At 44.1% G+C, this 22,051-nt stretch overlaps 1 protein-coding gene across 1 annotated transcript in view; it reads left to right on the forward strand.

Moving 5' to 3' along the window:
- Positions 1-22,051, forward strand: part of DNAH1 (dynein, axonemal, heavy chain 1) — a gene marked incomplete at its 5' end in the record, with an annotated part of 70,413 nt that overhangs the window by 7,402 nt on the left and 40,960 nt on the right. Inside the window, 19 exons of the mRNA XM_010285175.1 lie at positions 351-508; positions 1,356-1,567; positions 2,778-3,076; positions 4,076-4,226; positions 4,808-5,001; positions 6,332-6,557; positions 7,198-7,317; positions 8,129-8,211; positions 9,627-9,768; positions 10,855-11,010; positions 12,003-12,201; positions 14,079-14,332; positions 15,256-15,468; positions 17,220-17,384; positions 18,089-18,210; positions 18,793-18,898; positions 20,003-20,182; positions 21,074-21,214; positions 21,856-22,019. Of these exons, the coding sequence (XP_010283477.1) occupies positions 351-508; positions 1,356-1,567; positions 2,778-3,076; positions 4,076-4,226; positions 4,808-5,001; positions 6,332-6,557; positions 7,198-7,317; positions 8,129-8,211; positions 9,627-9,768; positions 10,855-11,010; positions 12,003-12,201; positions 14,079-14,332; positions 15,256-15,468; positions 17,220-17,384; positions 18,089-18,210; positions 18,793-18,898; positions 20,003-20,182; positions 21,074-21,214; positions 21,856-22,019 (3,285 nt within the window). The remainder of the gene's footprint in view (positions 1-350; positions 509-1,355; positions 1,568-2,777; positions 3,077-4,075; positions 4,227-4,807; positions 5,002-6,331; positions 6,558-7,197; positions 7,318-8,128; positions 8,212-9,626; positions 9,769-10,854; positions 11,011-12,002; positions 12,202-14,078; positions 14,333-15,255; positions 15,469-17,219; positions 17,385-18,088; positions 18,211-18,792; positions 18,899-20,002; positions 20,183-21,073; positions 21,215-21,855; positions 22,020-22,051) is intronic.

The raw sequence follows: 22,051 nt of genomic DNA on the forward strand, positions 1-22,051 counted from the left end.
GGATAGCCCAACTTTTCCAGAACTGCCAGCTAGCTTCCTCAATTCTTGGTTATTTCCCCTTCCCTCTGTAATGCTTCTGCTCAGTGGAGATTTTGCTTTGAAAAGACACTGGAGAAGGCTGCAGTCCTAGTCCCAGGTCCCCACTTGCCTCTGTCATTACATGTCCAGTTGATAGCATTGCTGGCTGCTTCATTGTCCACACAGCTCTCCTTATGCATTCAGTAGTGGGTGAGCTTCTAGGTTAGCAAATCCAAGAGGGAGGGAGTGAAGGGTTGGGTTTGCAGTAAAGCTACAGACATACTTCTGCTCAAACACCATGGGCTATAATTTTTTTCCATGTCTTGTAACAGAGTATTAGACCATATGTGCTGCCTGGAGAAAGAAGTGAAATTAGACTATGAACACACCATGAACAGGATCAGCTTTGACAAAGTTGTCACTTCCAAACCTCAGATGTTTTCGTATGTCACCCTGCCAGACAAAGAGGAGAAGAAAGTACCAGAGAAAGGTACGGGACACAGTGAAGCAGTTTGAATTCAGCATGGTTATAGGGCCTCTTGTCTTTGATAGGATTCATGCTTTGTTGTAGAAACTCTCAGGTTCATGTTAATGATTAGAGCTCATAAGGGGCAGCAGCAGGAGATTATATGAGACTTTTGAGTATGTCTGCTCTTTTTTAGGGTATATTTGCATGTTCGTGTTACCTCAGTATAACACATTACCATCCATCAGCTAAGCTGCGGTAACTCTGCAAGTGTACCCTTAATGGCACCAAATGCATGGCAGTGTAATTAGCTTAACTGCCTTCCACTCTGCACTGTGCTAGGGCTGGTCGCCTTCCATTTGCTGTGCTCAGCAGTGGCATACCTCAGGTGTGAAAGGAGGCTCAGGCTCTTTTGAGAGTCCTGAACTGGAGGAAAAGATGGGGGGGAGGGGGGAGCGTTGTATTTTGTGTACTTCAATCTTTCCAAAGGTTGTAATGCCTTGAGGTCGTTCACAAGTGGCCTCTCACAGATGAGATGACTCAGCTGTGCCTTGAAGCCTTAGTGGGAAGATTCTTCAAGTCCAATGTTCTTTCTTATGGAAACTTCATGAGCCAAAGCCAAAAACAAAGGACGGTCAGGCACCAAAATAATCTCCCAGCCCTTAATGGGAGGCTGCAGAAAGTCTCTGTTGCAGAGCAGAGACTCTCTCTTTCATCCAGCCATCTGCTGAAACTGCCACGTGATGAGGCCTATGCATCAGAGGAGAGTCCTTTTCACAAGCACTGTCCCAAAGGGAGCTGTACTCTTCCTCTAAAACAGAAGCTGGGATGGCTATTGCAGGCAATAACATGTTCTTTTCTTCGGTGCCAGGGCTCATCTGGATCCCAGACTATCCTTTTGATGAACAACAAGCAGATTTCAACTTCATCTCACTCCTGACCAGTCCAGAAGTCATCCTTCTCCTTACACAAGTGCAAGATGAGTGCAACAAGGCAGCCACTATGTCTCTGTTTAACTCAACCTTAGCCAAGCATGTCTGCTTGCAGGAGTTTGAACAGATCCAGACCCAGACCTTCACTCAGGTGAGCGGAAGAAGCATGGGGGCGAACACCCAGCATGGCTGTCAGGGTGTATTAGGCGCAGCAGCTGCAGATCAATTCCCTGGAAACATTGTGGGGTGGGGCAGGGAGGAATTTGCCTGTGTGTGTCAAATTTATTGGGATATGGGGAGAATGGGCTGAAAGAGCCATAGCCCATTAGTTAGCATCAGCCCATGCTGACTGTGCTCTTAGTTGTGTGTTGAACAAGTGGCCGCATAGGGCTACAGCCCCTCTTACCTCCTCCTGGTCTCCATGCAGACAGCAGTCTTGGTTGGCAATCAAAAGTTTCCAGCTTTTTTGTTTTTATTTCTCTATCTCTCCAGCTGCAAGGCACAAGAGCTTTGATTCCTCCTGAAGCACTCATGGGGGTAATGCTTTTCCACACTCTTATGTTCTTTATGTACTTAATTAAATTACTCTGCTTGCAATGCCAGCAGACAGACTAGGACAAAAATTTGCAGCTCTGTGGTAACTCTTGCCAGAAGATCTTCATGCCCTCTAAATGAGGGCAGCACATTGCACCCTGGATGTGGACACACAGAGTACCTTTCACAGGGTTATACAGTAAATCAGTGGCAGAGGGCATGTGCCGGTCCTTCCCAGTCCCATGCTGTTTCAGCTAGGCAGTGCTGTCATCCACTCTGTGACTGTGGTTTGCTTTATTACACACAAACAGCAGCTGCCTGTGGAGCAGAAGTGACACTTGGTGGTATTTTAATAAATTAAAACACTGCAGACTGCTGCTGCCCTTGGCTTGGTCCCTTCTTTCTCCTTGCTTGTCAAGAGAAGACAACATTCTGTCCTTTACTTGCTCATCATACTGTGTACACAGTTGAGGGACTTTTTATGAGGGACCCTGACACAGGCAGCTCCAGGGATACAGCTCTATAAAAAAGAGAACAAAAAGGAAACACTGTGTATAAAAAGAAAGAATAGAGCACTCCTGCTTTCTAATATCAGGCGCTCTTTTTGTAAGTCTTTTGTCAGCGAAGGAGAGGTGTGGCCAGGTTCAGATGCCACACATGTGTGCATGGATTTGACAGCTACTGTTTATCTGCCACAGCTCTGAGAGAACAGCTACCTGTCATAGCAGAGAAAGGTCCAGCAGTCCCAGCGAGCAGCTAACCTCACCATACTGCTTTCCCATCCGCCCTTGGAGGATTACACAGCTTGCTTTGTTTCTTTGCCCTAGGTTCAGGTGTTTCTCAAGGATACTTGGATCAATACTCTAAAGACTGCAGTAAAGAGCAACCTGAGAGATGCAGGCGAAGGCTGGTACGACCTGGAACAGAGCCACTGGGATGTCTACCAGATGTCCAAACTGCATAAGCTGATGAAGCGCATCAGATTCATCCTTCAGGACTCTCTGCGCTTTCTGGTCCAGAACTCGCTGATCAGCTTCACCCAGCTTTTGCTGGATGCTTGCCATGGTATTCTGAATTGCTCAGAGGACATGGAATGGGGAGACGACCTCATCAATAGTCCCTACAGGTAAGGAAGGGAGAGGGGAAAAAAGGGTGGAAAGAGCAAGAAAAGTGTAGTGCCGTTGTCTTCCTAACTACTGTCTTTGCAAGCAAACTTTGCACTGCATGGGTGCTTTAGGCTGGGCTGTTCCCCCCAGTCTTCCACCTGACACATTTACCTGGGTCTGGAAGAACGACACAGAACTAGCTGCTCTGTTAGTACAGATTTCAAGTTGCTGTTAGTGGAGGCAGCCCATCAGAACCAAAATCTGCTGCTTTGACATACTGTTCTAAATATTAGCCGCTTTCAGCATTCTTGGGGGAGCAAACAGTTACTACAAGCTTTTTTCTGGAGGCCAGAAAGAAGAATACCAGAAGCCATGGCTGCTTAATTCCATTCTCAGGAGTAGGATCTGGCCTGGGATTTCTAAAAAAAAAATACCAAATTTGGGTTGTCACAGTGTCTAGAATTTTCTTCCCTTGAGTATTGATTTAAGGATTTCTGTCCTGGTGTTAAAAAAGGAAGGTTTGGAAATTGAAAACAGGAAGAAAAGGGAAAAAAATGCTGTCACTCACATGAGACCTTTTACCTTGAAATCAATGAAAGTCTTGACACTGACTTCAGCTGCTTCTGAGTCATGCTAGTAACATAAAAGATTGGGAGATACTGAATATAACTTCTGGAAGGTGCATTTTAGGAGTAGGTTGGAGATGCTGAATGCCTAGTTTGACGAGCATCTGCAATTTTTCTGTAAAGCAGCTCCGATTCTCAACATAAGGTTATGACTTCTGGGGATCCTGGTATGTCATGATTGATGCTTCCTTCACCTTTGATAGACAAGAGTTCTCAATGTCTTTACTGGTAAATTCAGAACACAGTGTTTCACACCTTCATCTGCATGCAACAGTCCTCCTCTCCTCCTCTTTCCTGTCCAGTAGGCATTTTAGTTTCAGCACCAGAGCAATATAGCTGTGTGCCGTTGTCTCAAAAAGCATTGCTGTTCTTTCTTATCTCTTCCCACTGCAGGCCTCAAAGGAACCCACTCTTTGTAACAGACCTTGTGCTAGACAGCAGTGGCATTCACTTCAGCCCCCCTGTGGAGAGCTTTGAGAAGTCCCTCATTTTTCTGTTGGACAAGGGAATCCTGGTGACTCACACTGTCCCACAGCTGGAGAAGGTGAACTCTTCTGCATCAACAGTCATATAGCTGTGCAAGTCTCAGTGCATTGCAGCTTGGCGTAGACACCCCTGAGCTTGTACTGAGGGAGAGAGTTGCAGAAGTAGGTAGTTGGGAATCCAGTTAAATTAATCTGGGCACAGCACTGTGCTAGTGCAGTTCTGTTCTGACAGAATTTCTTCAAGCTCCCCAGCCATGTAGCTATTTTATCTGTTTGCTATCTCTGCTTTGGTGCTGCAGGTTCTGTGCAGACATGTCCTAAGTAGCCTGGTTGCCCTATGTGCACAGCAGCTGGTAAAAGCAGACTCATAAAGGAAATAGCCCCTTTTCCAGTGCTTTCAGTCTGGTGCAGATCTCTTCTGCACATGAATCCTTCTGCCTGTTACTGTGAAAGACGTATCTCCCTAGATCACCCTCCTTTGTGGGGGCAATGTAAAAGTGATAAAACAATTGCTGACACAATGTAGAAGGATGGACTGCATGATTTTCCAAAGGTGCCACTGGTAATTGTCTCACCCCTCTCCTGGGGAGGCATGGTAAGCTCTGCTAGTCCCGAAAGACCTCTCTCCTTCCTCTTCCAGTATGTGTTGGAGAACATGCCTATCACAGGCACACCCTTTTTGGACTCAGTGGGCTTGCATGAACCAGAAGTGGAAGAACTACGTGAGGCTATGCGGTCTGCCATTCAAAAGGCACTGATCCCTCTCCAAGCCTATGCCAAGAGATACGAGAAGTTCTTAGAGCTCAATAACAATGACACCCAGTACTTCCTAAGGTAAGTGGCTTCTGACAAAGGCACCTCTAACCCAAATGGCAAGCCTTTTCAGAAGCTGTTGTGTGGATGTGCGTGAGAATGTAGGACCTGTTCTGAGACCGTGAGTGTGCGTGACGTGCCTCAGGTGTGAGATCAGGCATCCCTCAGAGGCAGCCTTCAGCCACGGGCAATGGTCCATGCCTTTAGAGGACATTGGTGGTGGCAGTAAGAATTCTTCCTGCCTCTGAGAGCAGTCACATTCCTGTCATGTTTGTAAATGTAATTGGAGATATTAATGGCCCTAAAAATGAATCATCCTGTTTGAAAATCCAGTTAGCATACTTGACTCTGACCTCGTTCAAATAGCCTCTGTTCAGGCTGATAGCATTCTGTAGAAAGTAATGTTTTCTTTTGTTTCAGCCTCATTGTTTTCACTGCCAAAACTCTTTGCACCTGTGCTGTCCTTTAGCCTCTGTTACTTTAATGGTCTTCTTTTTAGGCCTCATGTTTTCTCCAAACAGGGGGAATGAAGTACTTTCTCTCTTTTGTTATTCCAACTTAATCAATTTACAAATCCCATCTGACAAGTTCCTGTCTCTCCCCAGAACACACTGAAGTGCCTGCCCTCCCCCAGGGTGCCTCCTGATCTTGCCCTGTTTACACCAGCGCTTTCATTTTGTCTTTCCCTCTCCCCTTGCCTTATTACCTTTCCCATCTCTTTCTTCCACTCCTTTTCCACGGCTAAAATATTTTGTGCATGTACTCCACTCCACACCTACTGTGCTCTAAAACCCATTGTAGATTTGAGTCTGTCCCTTACCTTATTCCCCAGTAATGTTCCTCAGCTACATACCAGTTCCATGTCTTATCGTATACAAATCTTCTGAAACTGGGGGCCTGTCTACACCGCTACATGGGTGTAGCTGCAGTGCAGGTAGGCATAGGCGGCCTGGCTTCCTCTGCTTGGCCTAGGTAACCATAGCAGTGAAGACACTGAAGCAGAGCCTTCAGTGCAGGCTGATCACCCAAATAGATGGGCTTTACATGGGATGTCTTTGCTACTATAGCGTCCCATGCACAGCTTGTGTACTTCACTGGGATACAAACACTCCTCCTTCCTGTGGAGGCATATCTTTGGCTGTAAGGTCTAGAAGGCATTGGTACCCTCTCAGTCTGTGCTTGCAGAAAGTTGTATACATTCAAATAAATGCATGTTTTAATAATAGTAAACATACTTAATTTAATGTCTTGATCCTTTGGACAGGCATGTCTGGACATCCTGCAAACAGCCTGGATGCTCAAATAATCTTAAGGTCTATGTTACTTTTTTTGTTGGTGTTTTTATTTACAGAGACTATGAAGACCAATGTCCTTCTGCCCAGGAGGTGAAGAGTATAGTAAACATGCACTTGGCTGAAAAGGAGAACCTGGACAACACTCTACCTAGTTCTATTGTCATTGGTCCCTTCCATGTCAACATAGAAGGTGTTAAGCAAAATCTGTCCGAAAAATACAAAGCACTTGCCACTTCCATGTTGGACATACTAGCTAAAAACCTCCATTTGCAGGTGGAGAATGTAAGTTACCTGGTTCAATAGATTATCCATCAGTGTCTTGTCTTGTCCTTCTGCTTTTGAAGTCACTGTGTTTATGAAATGGCCAAAAGACAGCAACTGAGGCCATGTTAATGAGGACATTTTAAAGATTGCATCAGTGTGATTATTAAAAAAAATGACTAGAGGGGAGATACGCAGCCTCAACCAAATCAAGTATTAAATATACTTAATAAATTATGTGCCTGAAAGCTGTATCTCTTGAGATGAATTCTTCAAAACCTTACCATCTCATAAAAACTTGTTGGTGGATTGAAAAGATCTGCCTAGTAGACAACTGGAAAGTCCTTCTGCTTGCTCTGAGGATAACTGGAATATAGACAATTGCATCTGCCAGAGAGTTGTCTAAATCTGTTATTGTCATCATTTCAACTACATATCTGCGGTTCCTCTTCCTCTTTGTTTGGCAGTCTCATTCCATTTGAGTTCAAATGAGATGGATGGAGAAAGACTGTGAAAAGAAAAAGGTGGAACAGGACTGGGCACTCAGCACTTTAGACCACCTTCAGAATGGGAAGTGGGTCAATCATGGCAGGTTTTCCAGTTTGCCTATTAGCAATTAATGACTTTTTGATGGTCTTTTCTCTGCTGTGTCTTCTTGCAGATCTGTGATGCGTATAAAGCCGTCAGCTGCAAAATGCATGAGAAACCAAACAGTATCGAGGAGCTGGCTGAGCTGCGGGAGTGGATGAAGGGAGTCCCCGAGCAACTGGCTGTGCAGGAGGTGGGGCATGCTCTCCTTATGGACAGGGGACACCAAGGGAAGTGAGGAGGAAATTTGTCAATGCCATGTGTGGTGTCTCAGAAGCAGAACTCCTCCCCCCACCCCCTTTTTTTTTTGCTTGGATATCTTTGCATGCAATACCATAAGATTCCTGGCTTTGTACTTTTATAATTCCTAAGATCTGTATTTTTAAATACACGTATCATGAATTTAAATATCTGTGCAAAACAAAATAGCAGTTAAGTCTTTTAGGCAATATTTTTATGTATGCCTTTTGCTACCTTCATGATCCATTCTGAATTTGTGTACTGAATAGTTGTCTTCTAAAAATGCATGCTGTTTTCAAGAAAATATTTCTGCTACCAAATGCTCATATTGTTGTTAACATATTTCTTCTAATAGGACATTCTAGTGATGAGTTATTTCAAAGTTATTTGAAGTGTAGGTCCTCTCCCAGCTGAACAAATGGGGAACAAAGGCATCAAGCTGTAAGCTGACTTGTCCATGCCAAGGAAAGAACCTGGAGGATAACACAAAACACTCAATTTCTGTCCAGCACTTTATCCGCTAGGTCACACTTCTTTTCATTCATATAGAACAGAGAGTGATGATGGTGTGATCATTCGCAGAACAAGGGGTTGTAAATCCATTCCCACTGTTTGCACGGCAGAGAAGCAGCCTACGTCCCATTAAGCTTGTGTGACTAACGCCCTTCAAAGGCACCTCATGAAAATGAGGTATACACCAAAGAGCTGGAATCGGTATGGTCTAAAGGTGTCTATTTTTTGTCTCTTTCTCTCACCCTGTGCAGGAACTGATTTGTGAAGTCATGGAAGATTACAAGGTCATGGAGGAATTCCTTTACAATCTTGCCGAAGAAGATTTCAATGACAAGTGAGCAGAAGGCATTTCTCCCACTGTCAAAGTGGGACATTTTGCAGCAATTACCATTCTCAGTGCTTCAGGGACTATGTGTCTATCAGGGGCTCCAGCAGAACTTTTAAGTGCCTCTCAGGCTATATGAGCACTGAATTCTTGAAATGAAGCTTGTAGAGAAGAAGCGTGGGTTCATGCTGCCTTCTGGCCTGGGGCAAGGCAAACTGGTAGCTATTAACCTGTTTAACGTATTAAAGCTCTTTTCTCTTGGTTTTTTTGGGAGACATTTACATGGTCCCAAAGTGCACAATTTAGTCTGTGTCTGAAACTGAATGAACATTTCCAAGGTAGGAACACTCCCAGCATTTTCTTAGGACTAGGAAGGAATACAAACCCTGTATTATTACTGCATTTCTTTTCCATGCAGTCTCCTCTTAGTTTTATCTTTGGCTGTGTTATTCAGATTGGGGCCTTACTATGCCCCTGTAGCAAGAGTCAACTCACAAACACAGCTACACAGCTTCTAAAGTCAGCTCAGCCCTGGAAGCACCTCTCATATGACATGGATTTGGTCCAGTGTGTCTGCAACCTGAGTGAGTCTCTGCAGCATGCTCCTGAAACTAGAAACATGGGATGCACAGTGCAAAAAAACTTACAGAAGGTGCAGGGAAGCAGCTTAGCTCTAGGACAGCTTAGCACAGGTGTAGCTGTATGCCCTCGGGTCCGGCCCTGGCCAGACCTCGCACATGCAGAGCTAGGAGGAGATTGCCCCATCCCAAGGCACTGGGAGAGGTGTGACCTCGAGTGTAATGCTGCAAAGCTCGCATGTGGCATTGCACACAAGCTAACAAGTCCAAGTGGAGTAACGGATGGGCTACGGCTGAGCAAGAACCAAGAAACCTGCCTTGGTATGAGCAACCACGTAGTGCAGCCTTTCCTGTATCTGCATTGCACTCCCCAGGGCACTCTGCAGAAGCCTTGCACCCAGGGCTTCACTCTATCTGGGTTATCCTGGCCCCTCACTGCCCTGCTTAACAGGAGACTGTTGCCCTGAAAAGCCACAAGCCAAGGCTCTGACCCCATTTTTTTCAGTTCCTTATGAATGCATTCAAAGACAGACGTTCCCTCTGGATGCCAACTGTTATTTTGCTGTCTCCTAGCTTTTCAGAAACTTACAGGGTTTGTTCTTCTTAAAAAGGCCCTCCCATTTGAATAACCTAGTCACAAGGACTGCATATCAACAAGAAAAGCTGAAAAAAAAAAAACCGTTTTGTTAAAACCACATGTGTTTCTGTTGTTGTAAAGCTTCCTTGTTTGATGGGAGTTGGCTTTCTCATTCTGTTATTTTCAGCATTTCAAACATATGCTCAAAAAGCTTCTCTCCCTCCTCTTTGTTTGTTTGTTTGTTTGTTTGTTACATCATGTGAATGCAGGTGGGCTGCAAGTTACTGGCCACTGAAAATAACTATGCAAGCTGAGTCCATTCGGCTCCAGCACGTGGAGGATGAAGACAAATTTCGTAAAATCCAGGTCATGGATCAGAATGGCTTTCAAGACAAACTGGAAGAGATGCAGGTATTAAGACAATGACAATAAACTGCCAAGAGAAGGGGGCCTTGAAGCTCTTGTGGTCAGCTGGGTGGAAAACTTTCAGATGAGAATTTAGTCAGATGAGTTTTTAGGTCAATGTGTTGTTGGACCAAAAATTATCAAACACCGCCCCCCCCCCCCGTTTTTTTTTATTGGAAGTTGTGCTTTTGATTAAGAGTTTAATTTTTGTGTGAAAGACAGTACTCTCTGCAGAAATACTGATTTTTCACTGGGAAGGTGTTCATTGAGACACAATATTCTGATTCTTGGTGCTTGGGCAATCTGTGCACCTCCTTTTTCTTTCTTGTGTACTCAGTTCCCTGCAGAGCATCTCCCATGATGCGCTGCCATCAAAGGGGAAAATACATCATTCGGTCATGGAACCCATCTCACGTGAATGACCCTGAAACAATAGCAGAGTTTTGTTGCTGAGTTATCTCTGGTTTCTGCTGAAACAGTCTGAATTTTATTTTTCACTGGAAACTCTTCAATACAGAAAAAAAAAGCCATCTTGGAAAGGCTGTAATCAGGGACCTAGGTTATTTTGGAAATAGCCTCCCAAAATTATAATACCCCAACATTGGATAAAACAACAACACAAAAAAACCCCACAAACAAACAAAACAAAACTACCAAAACAAACCAGAAAAGTTGTTAGAGAAGCTCTGGACATAAGTTATTAAACAATTCTCGGAAACAAACTGAGTGACCTAGTAGAGCTATCATTTTCACTTCACTGGTTCTGTAACTAATGACAGTATAAATTCGGTAGCAAGAAATTTGGGCACAGGCTTATTGCTCCTACTCCTCAGGGATTAACTATTGTCACAGAGATGAAAAGCAGCTGGTTATCGCACTTGCACTGTCAAACACCTGACCAGTTGTTATTGCTTCTCCTCACCACCTTCATTGTGGCCTAACAACAGAACTGGAATTGGACTGGGGGAGGTGAAATTGTGAGAACAAAAATCTTGCCTTTGAAAGTTACAAAGAGCACACCAGGAAGGTGAGATCTCCAGAGGCAGCACTCGGCTTCAGTGCCACATCTCATGCCTGCATTTTCTCTTCCAGCTGACTGTAGGTGGATTTTCCATCCAGGTGGACGTTAACCAAGCTCATGAGTTGGCTAACAAAGCAAGGCAGGTCAGGAAGCAGCTGAAGGAGCTTCAGAATTTGGCAATTCTCTACAACAACAGGGAAAGGATCTTTGGGATGAAAGTTACTAATGTAAGTGTCAGGTCCTGCACCTACAGGACCTTAATCTTTGCTGGGATTTCTAGGTGGTCTGTAGAGCAAATAAGGAGACACAATTCCTCAGGAAGGAATCCTTCATGCTGTTTTGGTTTATCTGATTAACTGCTCTGCAATCTGTAGAGTGACTCTACATCTCTACTAGCACTGCTCCATCACACTACTGTGCTGCAGAAGAGTGGATTCCAGGTGAATGTGGAAGGCTGTTCAGGTGCCTGATATTGCCGCTTCTGTGAGAGACTTTGTGTGCTTGCTGTCAGATCTGTGTGATGTTAACGAGGAAGAATTGGATGGCAAAGGTCTTGAAGCAGCAGTTAAGATGCATCAGTTTCTGTAAGGCCATTACTGCAGTTACATAGACGTGAATGACAATGGTTGCATAGTGGTGTGCTGGCAGGTGGTTGGGCTCAGATTATAGTGTGTTCTTCTAAGGCAACAGTTTATGTAGTTGCAAACACTCATTTTATTTGTAGCAGTTCAGCTGCCAATGAATCACTGTCATCCACGTCCAGCCTAGTCTGGCTGCAGAGTAGAAGTGGAGTTCACGTGATCCTTTCCTACCTCTCAGGCTATGGTTACTTCTCCTTCACTGTAAGGAGCCAAGTTTCGATATGATGTGCAGAGTGTGCTTTCACTGAGTGTGTATGGACTGCCCATAAAAACCTCCTCATTCTGCAATAGAGCGTTTGTAGAGGCAAGTGGAGAGAGTGCTTTCCACACCAGACATAGTGCAGGCACAGCTCCACTGGATGCATTTTGGCTTGAGTGTGTGAAGCCCAGCTCTGATAGTTGCTCTCCCTTGGAATCTATATTGTGGTCCAGGAGAAGATAGTCTGATACGTCCTTTTGAAGTACATGTTTTCTCATTACTCACTTGAGATTGCCCTTTTTAGCCTTTTGACATGTAAACTGTCATCCAGAGGAGAATACACTTGTTGCTTATGCTTGCTTTTTCTCTCTTTCCAAAGTACAGCAAGCTATCCAGGATGGTTAAGGACTTCCAGCCATACTGTGACCTCTGGACTACAGTGTCAGACTGGATACAGTGGTATGAGAGGTGGATGAATGATCCTCTTGTGGAAATTGAGGCTGAGCACCTAGAAAAGAATGTCACTGACTCTTTTAAGACAATGCAGAGATGCGTGAAGCAATTCAAGGATTCACCAGGTAGATACGCAGTCTGGGGAAAGGAAATTGGTGCATATCAGCATTTTGATGTGAGGAATGTCAGTGTGTTCTGAACAGGGATTTTCAGGATGTCACATGGATGTGTTGTGTGTATTAGAGCCAGCTGAGAAAATACTAGCAAAGTTATTTTCAACTTTTTTTTTTTTTTTCCTGGAACTATGATGATTCACATCTAGATGCTAGTTTGCTGCTTGAAGTACCAGTTTGGCATGGAAACAACCAGGCTGCAAATCCCTTTTTTACCTAATTCCCAAGGCAGTACTGAGATAAAAGCCATCCTCTTTTGTTGCAGTTTATTTTACTTTATATAAATTAGTAAATATTATCCAGACTAGTTGCAAAGAATCACTATATAGCCCAGTGGCTAGACATGTGGGTTTAAGCCTTTACACAAGTGAGGCAGCAAAGGGACTTGAATCTGGGTCTTCCAGGTGCTGTTTTCTTGGCCAGTCTTACTTTCTCTATTGGCCAATGACTTTAATGGAAAGACAGAAGAGATCTTGATTTTGTTATTAATAAAATGATGTTGCCAAATCTGGAAATGATCTGTGGAATATAATGACCCTTTTCCTTCCTGTCTGAATGTGAATGAGGTTTAGATGATCGCATCCAGCCCTTGGAATTCATGTGAAGGTGTTTTAATGATGGCTTCTAGTAAAACTGGAACTGAGACTTCAGTCATAGCTTAACTTCCCATTCCATGATTCTGAGATGCGTTGGTCATTCTTTAGAGCTATTTCTAAAATCTCCTGCCAGATGGCTTAGATTGAAATATATTTTGCAGTGGGAGATTTTTGATTCATCATTTTTAACTTGAACTGTCTCTTAAACAATGCCATGAATCAGCCCCAATGGAGGAGGTGATGAGTGGATGAGTGAGTAACTATGAATCATTATGGTAAACAGAAATACTAAGAATACCTGCTCATATTCATTGCAGTATTCCCTGGCACCTGGTAAAATACATGCTTTGTCCTTGAGTCTGCCTTGTCTCTGCATACCACCCAGCAGGGAGTGCGAGATGGTCACATTCTTGCTGTGAGTGTGCAATGAGACCACACAGGGTGCAGTAAAAGGAGGCATGGGCACACACTGTAGCCAGATTTTGGAAAGGAAGCACGTCCCACGTTCTTTGCCTGTCTGTTGCTTTACTTTCAATAGCACAAGCTGCAAAAGGGCAGGATGTGAACAGTGAGGAGCTGTGGGCTTCCAGGATACCCTCAGAGGGCAAAGCCTTTCCTTGACTGCGTCCTTCCTATGAGGCAGAAGTACCTTTGGCTCTAGTGTGGCCATAGGCTGGCAGGGCCTCTCCTGCATGCTCTCTATTTCCATAGCTGGCTGTGATCCTAGCCTACTTCTAGCTCCTATGTATAGTGTCCATCTTCTATTTAGGGTGGCCTGAGCTGAGGTGTGAGATAACTCACAGCCCAATCTTGTTGGAAGTGAAGATCTTGGAATGACAACCAGATCTTCTAAAATATCTGTTGGCAGATGGGGCTTCATCATGCTTGGGCCCATATTAAGGAATTAAATTTGTTTGCTTCTTGTCTTCTGGTGAGCTCTAGGCTAAGACCCACTTCTACTTAGCACGGACTTGCCTGTAACAGACTTTTGGCTAATAGGCAGGTCTGCATCTGGGAGTGGGTTCAAATCCTTTGTTAGTAGCTGCATAAAGAGAGCCTTTGTGTCCTCATTACTTAATAAACCTGCATTTTCCAGTGCGCTCTCCTGCTGCTTACCTACCCCATACCATGTGTCTACAAGCATATCGGGCTTTACACAACTTCTAGGAAGTTCTTTAAGGCCACTTCCTGACACTGTTGTTGCTGATGTTCTTCTGTTTCTCTCCCTGAAAGCCTGCCAGGGTGTGGCAATGGAGTTTCGAGACAAGATTGAAGAATTCAGACTATATGTCCCCTTAATTCAAGGGCTACACAATCCTGGTATGAGAAACCGGCACTGGGAGATGCTGTCAGAAGATATTAACATCGATATCAAGCTAGAACCCAGTCTGACAGTTGGTCGCTGCTTGGACATGAACCTGCTGGACCATATCGAGACCATTACCAAAGTAGCTGAGATAGCTGGCAAGGAATACGCCATTGAGAATGTGAGGAGAGAGGGATTTGCTGTGTCTTTGGTTGCTTCTCAAATATGTTTCTGTTGAGCAGGTAGTCATTGTCTTGCATCATGTTCCTGTTGTCCCAGAGCATTAGACACATTCTGCCGCACAAGTAAAAAAGCTGCTGCCCTTAGAGAGGGGAGCAATGGCCACGCAACAAAATTCACGCACTAGAAGTCATTTCGCCTTGTGTAGAATTTACAGTTGTAGCATAACAGTGTGCCTGATGGTTATGCTGATCCACTGGTTGGGTCTCAGACCTCACTGTGGGATTAGTGACTGTTTAAGTTAAAATAAATTGATTGTCTGCATTCTGCCATTTAAACGTTATGTCAGCGAGATTAACTGTGACTGGAAAGGAGATGGAAAATCTTTGAAAATTCTGTGAAAAACACAGTAAATGTATGCAGGGCAGACTTGATGGCTCTGGATACTCATAGGTTAGGTAGTCTTCCAGCTTCAGTTCACCAGTTCTAGATGTGACCTAAGATGGTCTTGACTGAAAGTCATTGCCTTCTGGCAGTTTTTGTTCTCTGAAATCTCAGGCTAGTTCCCAATGGATAAGCGACCCCTTTCACAAAGCTATCATTAACCATAATCATTAATAGGCACTTTACTGGCAGCCTCTGTGCATCTAGTAGCATAAATTGGCCCAGAGGTGAATTCGCCCTTTTTTCCCCTCAAGGTTTTGCTTTCAGGACAGTATTGAGGGGTTGAGTCCATGGCCAATGCAGAGGAAACATGCTGTTGCTGTGTGTCATGCATTAAATACACAGCTGCAGTTTCCAGTGGAATCCAAGAGCAAAAAATCTGTCACTTGCTAGCAACGGGCATTAAGAGAGTTGTGGAAGCTGGGATAACCATTGCAGAGGTGGTATCTGAAAATTAAATTGCTTGTCCCTCTGTTCCAGGCACTCAACAAGATGGAGAGTGAATGGAACTCTGTTTTATTTACTGTGATGCTTTACAAAGACACAGATACCTTTATTCTGAAAAACACCGATGAAGCTTCTCAGCTCCTAGATGATCACATTGTCATGATTCAGAGCATGTCCTTCTCACCATTCAAGAAACCTTTTGAGGAAAGGATGAACACATGGGAAAATAAGCTGAAGATGACACAGGTATGCGTTTCTTACCTGCACACATGTGGTGAATGCAGGCAGCTGGGCTGTGCTGCTGTGCTTGAACATGGACACTGTGCAGTTGCTGCTAGGGAACTGGGAAGACAACTATCAAGAGAATATTAGTCTTTAGGGAGGAAGAGGGCCTGTCATAAGCCCTCTGACTCTAGTAGAAGAGGGGATAAACTTAGAGCCTTATTCTGCAAACAGCAGTGATGAAATTCCAGCTCTTTTACTGCCTATTGCAACACTTTTTGGTGGGGGCCAGGACTTCCCATTGCTGTGAATAGTCCTACTGGCATCTCTAATCATATTATGCGAAGTGGACCTTGCAGATTCTTACAGGCCCTGTGAAATCCATGCTATAATCATTCACATCTCAGTGTAGGAAAGCGTGTGGAAGACTGCTGTTTACAGCAGGATCTGGCAGACTGTGCCAACACTTCATCAGACCAGAGCCTGAGAGCTCAGCACCCAGCAGGACTCAGGCAGCAGAATAGCATTTTGTTGCAGGAGAAAAATTCCAGTACAAGTATCTGGCTGGAGAATTCTCTGTAAATGCTGGTCTTTGATGCACAGCAGCACTGTTATCTGTTCTTCATAATTACCTTATTCTGTTTATTGGTGCTTACCATCTGGGTGTGCTTGGGCCATGGGCTGTCAGAGTGCTGGCTTTGTCTCATGAGGATACAGAAATGTTACTCTAAGCCCTAAGGCAGTAGGTGACATGGGGAAATGCAGTTATTTGCTGTGATGTTGTCCATGTTTTCACCCTGGCTTTCTTACCTCTTCTTTTGATTGCATTCATTCCTGTCACTAAAGGCCCATGAATCCCCTCTGAGATGTGGCTTATCAGGGTTAGCTGACGGAGTATGGCAAGCACCGTTGTCTGTATTACTGGAAGACCCCACTGCTTGCTAGGTTGAGTGGCTGCCTGTGCTGAAGGAATGGTAGATAGCATTGTGTGACTAAGTCTGAAAGAGAGTCGAACACTTGAGCTGCTTTGCAGTGTTGGGCAGGTTCCCCATACCTTCCAACCTCCCATGCCTGAAAGTGGAGGAGGATGTTTTTCCAACGTAATGCTTGCTCCTTTGAATGCCTGACAAACCAGGTTTCCTGTCTGATATCTAACTTAAATGTTTAGCTTTTCATTCATTTTCTTAGTTCAGAGTGTTGTTTGAAGATATTTTCATGGATTATTCTGTAGGCAAGGCTGGGGCTGAGGCATATCAGGCAGGAGAGAGGATATGACAGAATTGCAGACTCTGGCTATTTGTTATTCTTCTTCCCAAAAAAAAGCTCTTTTCACAAAATAAAATCCTCATCTTACTGTGTGCTCACACAGTGTTATCTTCTATAAAATACAGAAACACTAACCACAGAAATGTGACCTAGCACCACAAAGTCCCCTTGAGCTTTACTATTGGTTTACGTATAGATCTAAACTACCCCCATTAAACTAGTGGGTGTTGGTTTGGATGCCTACTGACAACAGTTAGCAAAGGGCTAAGTTTGTTTACATTATTTCATTGTTAATTATTTGGGAAGGAGCTTCCAGCTTCTGATGCTGCAGGTAGATTTTAGAATTGTGGAAGGTCTAAGTGCAGCATCACCTCTTTTTTCTTTTTTTCTTTTTTCTTTCTTCTTTCTTTTTTTTTTTTTTTTAAACCATTCTAGTGCACAGTTTGAATGATTTTGTCAAACAGATTCATAGCATGGTGTGCTGATATGTCCTTCTTCCTTCCCACTAGGATGTCCTAGAGGAATGGCTGACCTGCCAGCGCTCTTGGCTGTACTTGGAGCCCATCTTTAGGTCAGAGGACATCAAAAGACAGCTCCCATTGGAAAGCCAGCACTACCAGGCCATGGATAGGGACTGGAGGAACATCATGAAGAACGTTAACGAAAACCCTGAGGTGTGTACCTTGATAAAAACCAGTGCAGGTATCCCAAAAGCCTTGGAGTTGTGCTCACATAAGTACTGCCTTTGAGTCATTGGTTTTGTAATGGTGTGGACATGAGCAGCGCTGCATAAGCCATGTGACCTTTCCCAGGGTGGTGTGCTAGGTTTCTTCTCTTGAAACATTGCCTTTCATTCTGGTGTCCAACGACAGTCATTCCCCACAATGCCTTGCACCAAGCTCACCACCCTGCCAGATACCTTCTCCCCAGCACGTAGGCTCCCTACCTCCTATGACTCTTGAAACCAGGCCTGCTATAACCCTAATCCATAAGATAACGCCTTTGATTCTTCCTCAAGACTGACTCTTTAAAATTGTTTAGAGCCATTGTTTGGCTCTGCTGCCCTTTGCCTGTTTCTGTATCCTGGTAGCAGTGCTATGTGAGCTTCCGTTCTCCAGTCTCCACTTCCCAGGGCTCCATCACCACTTGTATTCCATATTACAAATGTTGTATTTAGGGGAACCCAGAAATGTGCTTGTCACATCCGTAAGTGCTGTTTCCCCTCCTTGCCCACAAAGCTCACACTTCTCCAGATCCCTGTGAATGAGTCATTTAAATCCTATCAATAACATCACTGGGCAACCCAATTATCTTCACTGCCTTATCTCCCACATGCTCAGAATACTGATGCTTCCTCTGTTCTCCATTCTGTTTACAGGTGATTTCTTTGTGCTCTGATCCTATGCTACTAGAAAACCTGCAAAAATGTAACAAACTACTCGAAATTGTGCAGAAAGGGCTGAGTGACTATCTGGAGACCAAGAGAGGTGCTTTTCCCAGGTAACCCCAAATTTCAGTGGGCTGGATCACACTCCCTAGTTCAGAAAATATGAAAGGAGAGGCTCACTCCAGTTCACTCTGCCAAGGAAGAGCAAAACAATCCAAGCTTAGGATATTGTCATGAGACTGCAAACATAAGCAAGGCTGTGCCTTTCAATGCTGCCATCTGATGGGGATAAAACAGGCAGACACAAATATTGTGAGTTAAGGGCAGTCTGTTGATATGCATTGTTGCATATCTGTGCCTCACGATTTGTCTAGAAAATGAAAAATTTTCTAGACAAAATGAAAACCTCCATGTAACTCCATCCCTTATTCCTGAAGGAATACTTCTATTCTTTGATACTCATTTAAACCCACTTTGCATGGGAATAACTGACTTCTGTGGATGGAGAAGCCTTTCTCTACGGAAAGGTAGGTGGCTGGACTGTGGCTGCTACTCTCCTACACAAATACAGTGAGATGACCTAGCAGTCAGAAACAGTGTCTCTAGAAATAGGCTTATTCCTCATCTTGCTAGGACTTAGCCCCTGATACTACAATAAAGAGAGCCTCCCCTCATGCCTTGCTCTGTGTTTCTAGGTTCTACTTCCTTTCAGACGATGAGCTGCTGGAAATACTGTCTCAGACAAAAGACCCCACTGCTGTACAACCTCACCTCCGCAAATGCTTTGAGAACATTGCACAGGTAGGCAAAGCAAGCACCCTAGTGGCTTGGCCCACCTTTGGGAAGCTGATGTCATGGAAACTTGGAGGTGTGCTGAGATCTGGAGGAGTGTTCACATTCTGCTGCGTGGAAAAGTATCTTCTGGGAGCATGTAACTGTACCTAGGCATTGCAAGATGCCACCTGCCCTGCAGTGGGATTCAAGCAACCTCGCTTTAGACATTTCAAAGCGAGATGTCTACCTATGAACTGGGCACCATCAATTGCCTTTTAGACAATGAGGGGAAAATAGGCATTTACAAAGGGCAACTTACAGAAATTCACTTAGATACCCATCTTAGGAAGAGAGGACACCCCCTCTGGAAATATCTGTCCATCCCACCGTAGAGGCCAAGAGAAATAGCTCAGACTTAGCTGTCTACTCACAGGCACCTGGTTAGGACAGAATCCCACTCTTGCTGACAGCCTCAGGAGGGACAAGGAGTGAACAAGCCTGAACTGAATTAAGTTTCTGCCTTCATCCCTACTTAGGAGCTGGGGTTAACCCAGATATTTTTCCTCTTTGTTATTCCTAATAGACTTCAGACTCCATGGCTAGTTGCAGCTCACACCACCACAATACTCAGACACTAAAACCAATCTCCTAGTCATTAGCTTGGGAAAATAGAAAGGAAATTGAACTGGAAACCTGGTGCAAAGCCATTGGAATAAATAAGGGGACTTTCAGTGATATGCTGGGGTACTGGAGAAGCTGGTAAAATTTTACTCTTAAAACCAGGCAAGGTGACCTCAAGGGAAATGATTTGAATCTACGAAACTGAACAGGAATCGAGGGTTTGAATACTAGAGAGGCAATGAGAAATGTTCATCCTACCTATAATTTGATTTGCTTCACTCAAGTTAAACCAGCGATGTGAATCTCTTTGTTTTCATACAATCATCCATTTTTTGGAGAGGTCATTTTGCACACCTGTCACACACTTTATTATCACTATTGACAACCAAGTTTGGCACCAGATTTATAATGAGCATACACCACTACAGCCTGGCTGTCCCTCAGTAGCAAGAAGGCAAGGACAGAAAGGAAATCCTCCACTCACATCTCCTGTTGCACTTCTTCCATTAGCTACTGTTCCAGGAGGACCTACAGATCACACACATGTGCTCTGCTGAAGGAGAAGAGGTGAAGCTGTTTGCTCCCATCTATCCCACTGACAATGTGGAGGAGTGGCTGCTGGAAGTTGAGAAATCCATGAAGGCCAGTATACGGGTCAACATAGAAAGATCAATTGGTGTTTATCCAGAGGTAAGGGCTCTATCACAGACTAGCAGGTCCCTGATGTCTTGGTTCCAGGCTTGCCATAGAAGTCACCAGTGGTGGGGCTGATGAATCTGTGATATTCTACTAGTTTTAAAATATAACCTTTAATCCAACTGTGTGTGTGTCAAGTGCAGAATGTGCAGTTGGGCAAGCAGCTAATGGTCCAGAAGAATGCAAACCCTGTGTACTCAATAACCACAGACAACTTCCTCATATCATAAAACAACCCTGTATGAATCCATTTCTGTTCCTCTCTCCAGGCAACTTCCTCTTTATAAGGATCTACCTCTTTTGTCTTCATCAGCTCTCATGTCTCACACAGTATGCTAGAGGCTGGTAATGGCAACCAAAGCACTGTGAACTATTGGTTTCAGTCAATGCATCAGGGGATGCACCTTGGCTCTGGTTTCTGTGTAAAAGCTGTGCTGGTAGAAAATCTAAATTTTTATTTGTTTGGGTCTAGGGAGGGAGAAAGGCTGAAAAAAGAAGAGTCCTCAGATATTTCTGTTATTGTTTTCTACTCAATCTTAAAATTTGAAATTAGGAAAGTTAGAACAGGCCAGAGGAGGGGAAGCCTTCTTTTGGGTCTCACAGATTCCTGCTCTTCACCTGCTGCTGGTCGCTTGTAACTGGTTACTAACCTGCAGATGGCATAGTGAAGAGAAGGTACCTGCTGTACCCAGTGTTCAGAGAGCCTGTATGTGAAGAAGATTTCTTCACACCAACTGGAGGAAAAAAAAGAAAAGCTTCTTAAACAAGAACTCAGTTCTTATTTGTTAATCATGCATCTCAGAGCAGAGCAGGGAGACATAGAAATAAAAAACACAACCATTGTCTTACCACTTTTTTTTTTTTTTTTTTTTTGTCCTTTTTAAGATCCCACGTACTACATGGGTCATGCAATGGCCTGGCCAAGTGGTCATTGCTGGCTGCCAGATTTTCTGGACAAAGGAAGTGTCTGAAGCTCTGGAAGTTGGAGATTTGTCCAACAGGCTTTTCCCACAGCTGACTACTCAGGTATGGAAATGAACATAAGGGTGAGACTTTTCCCACATGGAGACTTTTCAATCATCACGCCTTAGATAACTTATAAATACAGCCAGGACAACTCTGTAGGAGAAAGAGAGATGCAGTTCTGCATGGCACAGCTCAAAAACAGGTGAAAAAACCAGATTCTTATAATCTTAACCATTAGGATATTTGTCATTATAAACCTCAGATAATGTACAGGACTGATAATATGATCATTACCCGAAGACAGAAAGAAGGTGAAAGAAAACTTCTCCAGGGTCACCCGATAAGTCAAAGGTGGGGGAGAACTGGAGTGATGGACAGTAGAAATCAAAGTAAAACTGCATCCTTCATATGTTCCATGCATCTAATCACACCTAATACCTGGGAGATACAGTGTCCTCGGCTCTGGAACTCATGGTGGCTCTACCTCTTTCTTTTCACCTGAGTATGGTAATGGTGCAGGCAAAAGTCAGCTCTGAGTATTTGCTCTCTGAGCAGTCATTTGTATCTCTGACAGGAAGGGGCAAAAGTTGACTGGACACAGGCTATGATCTTGACTTAGCATGCCATAAGTTTGATTCCATTGTGTTACTACAGCCTGAGTCTTTGGGCTATGGATTGCTTCAGAGTACTTTCTTTTCCAGCTGGGCAATTTGGTTGCCTTGGTTCGTGGAAAATTGTCTAAGATGCAGCGAGCAGTGTTGTCAGCTCTTATTGTGATTGAGGTCCATGCCAAGGACGTTGCAGCAAAGCTGATTGAGGAGAATGTGACAAGCATGAATGATTTCGAGTGGATCTCCCAGCTCAGGTAGAGACCACAGCTGCCCAACCTGACCTGGG

The sequence above is a fragment of the Phaethon lepturus genome, unplaced genomic scaffold (genome assembly GCF_000687285.1).
Source record: "Phaethon lepturus isolate BGI_N335 unplaced genomic scaffold, ASM68728v1 scaffold38530, whole genome shotgun sequence".
NCBI classification, from domain to species: Eukaryota; Metazoa; Chordata; class Aves; order Phaethontiformes; family Phaethontidae; genus Phaethon; species Phaethon lepturus.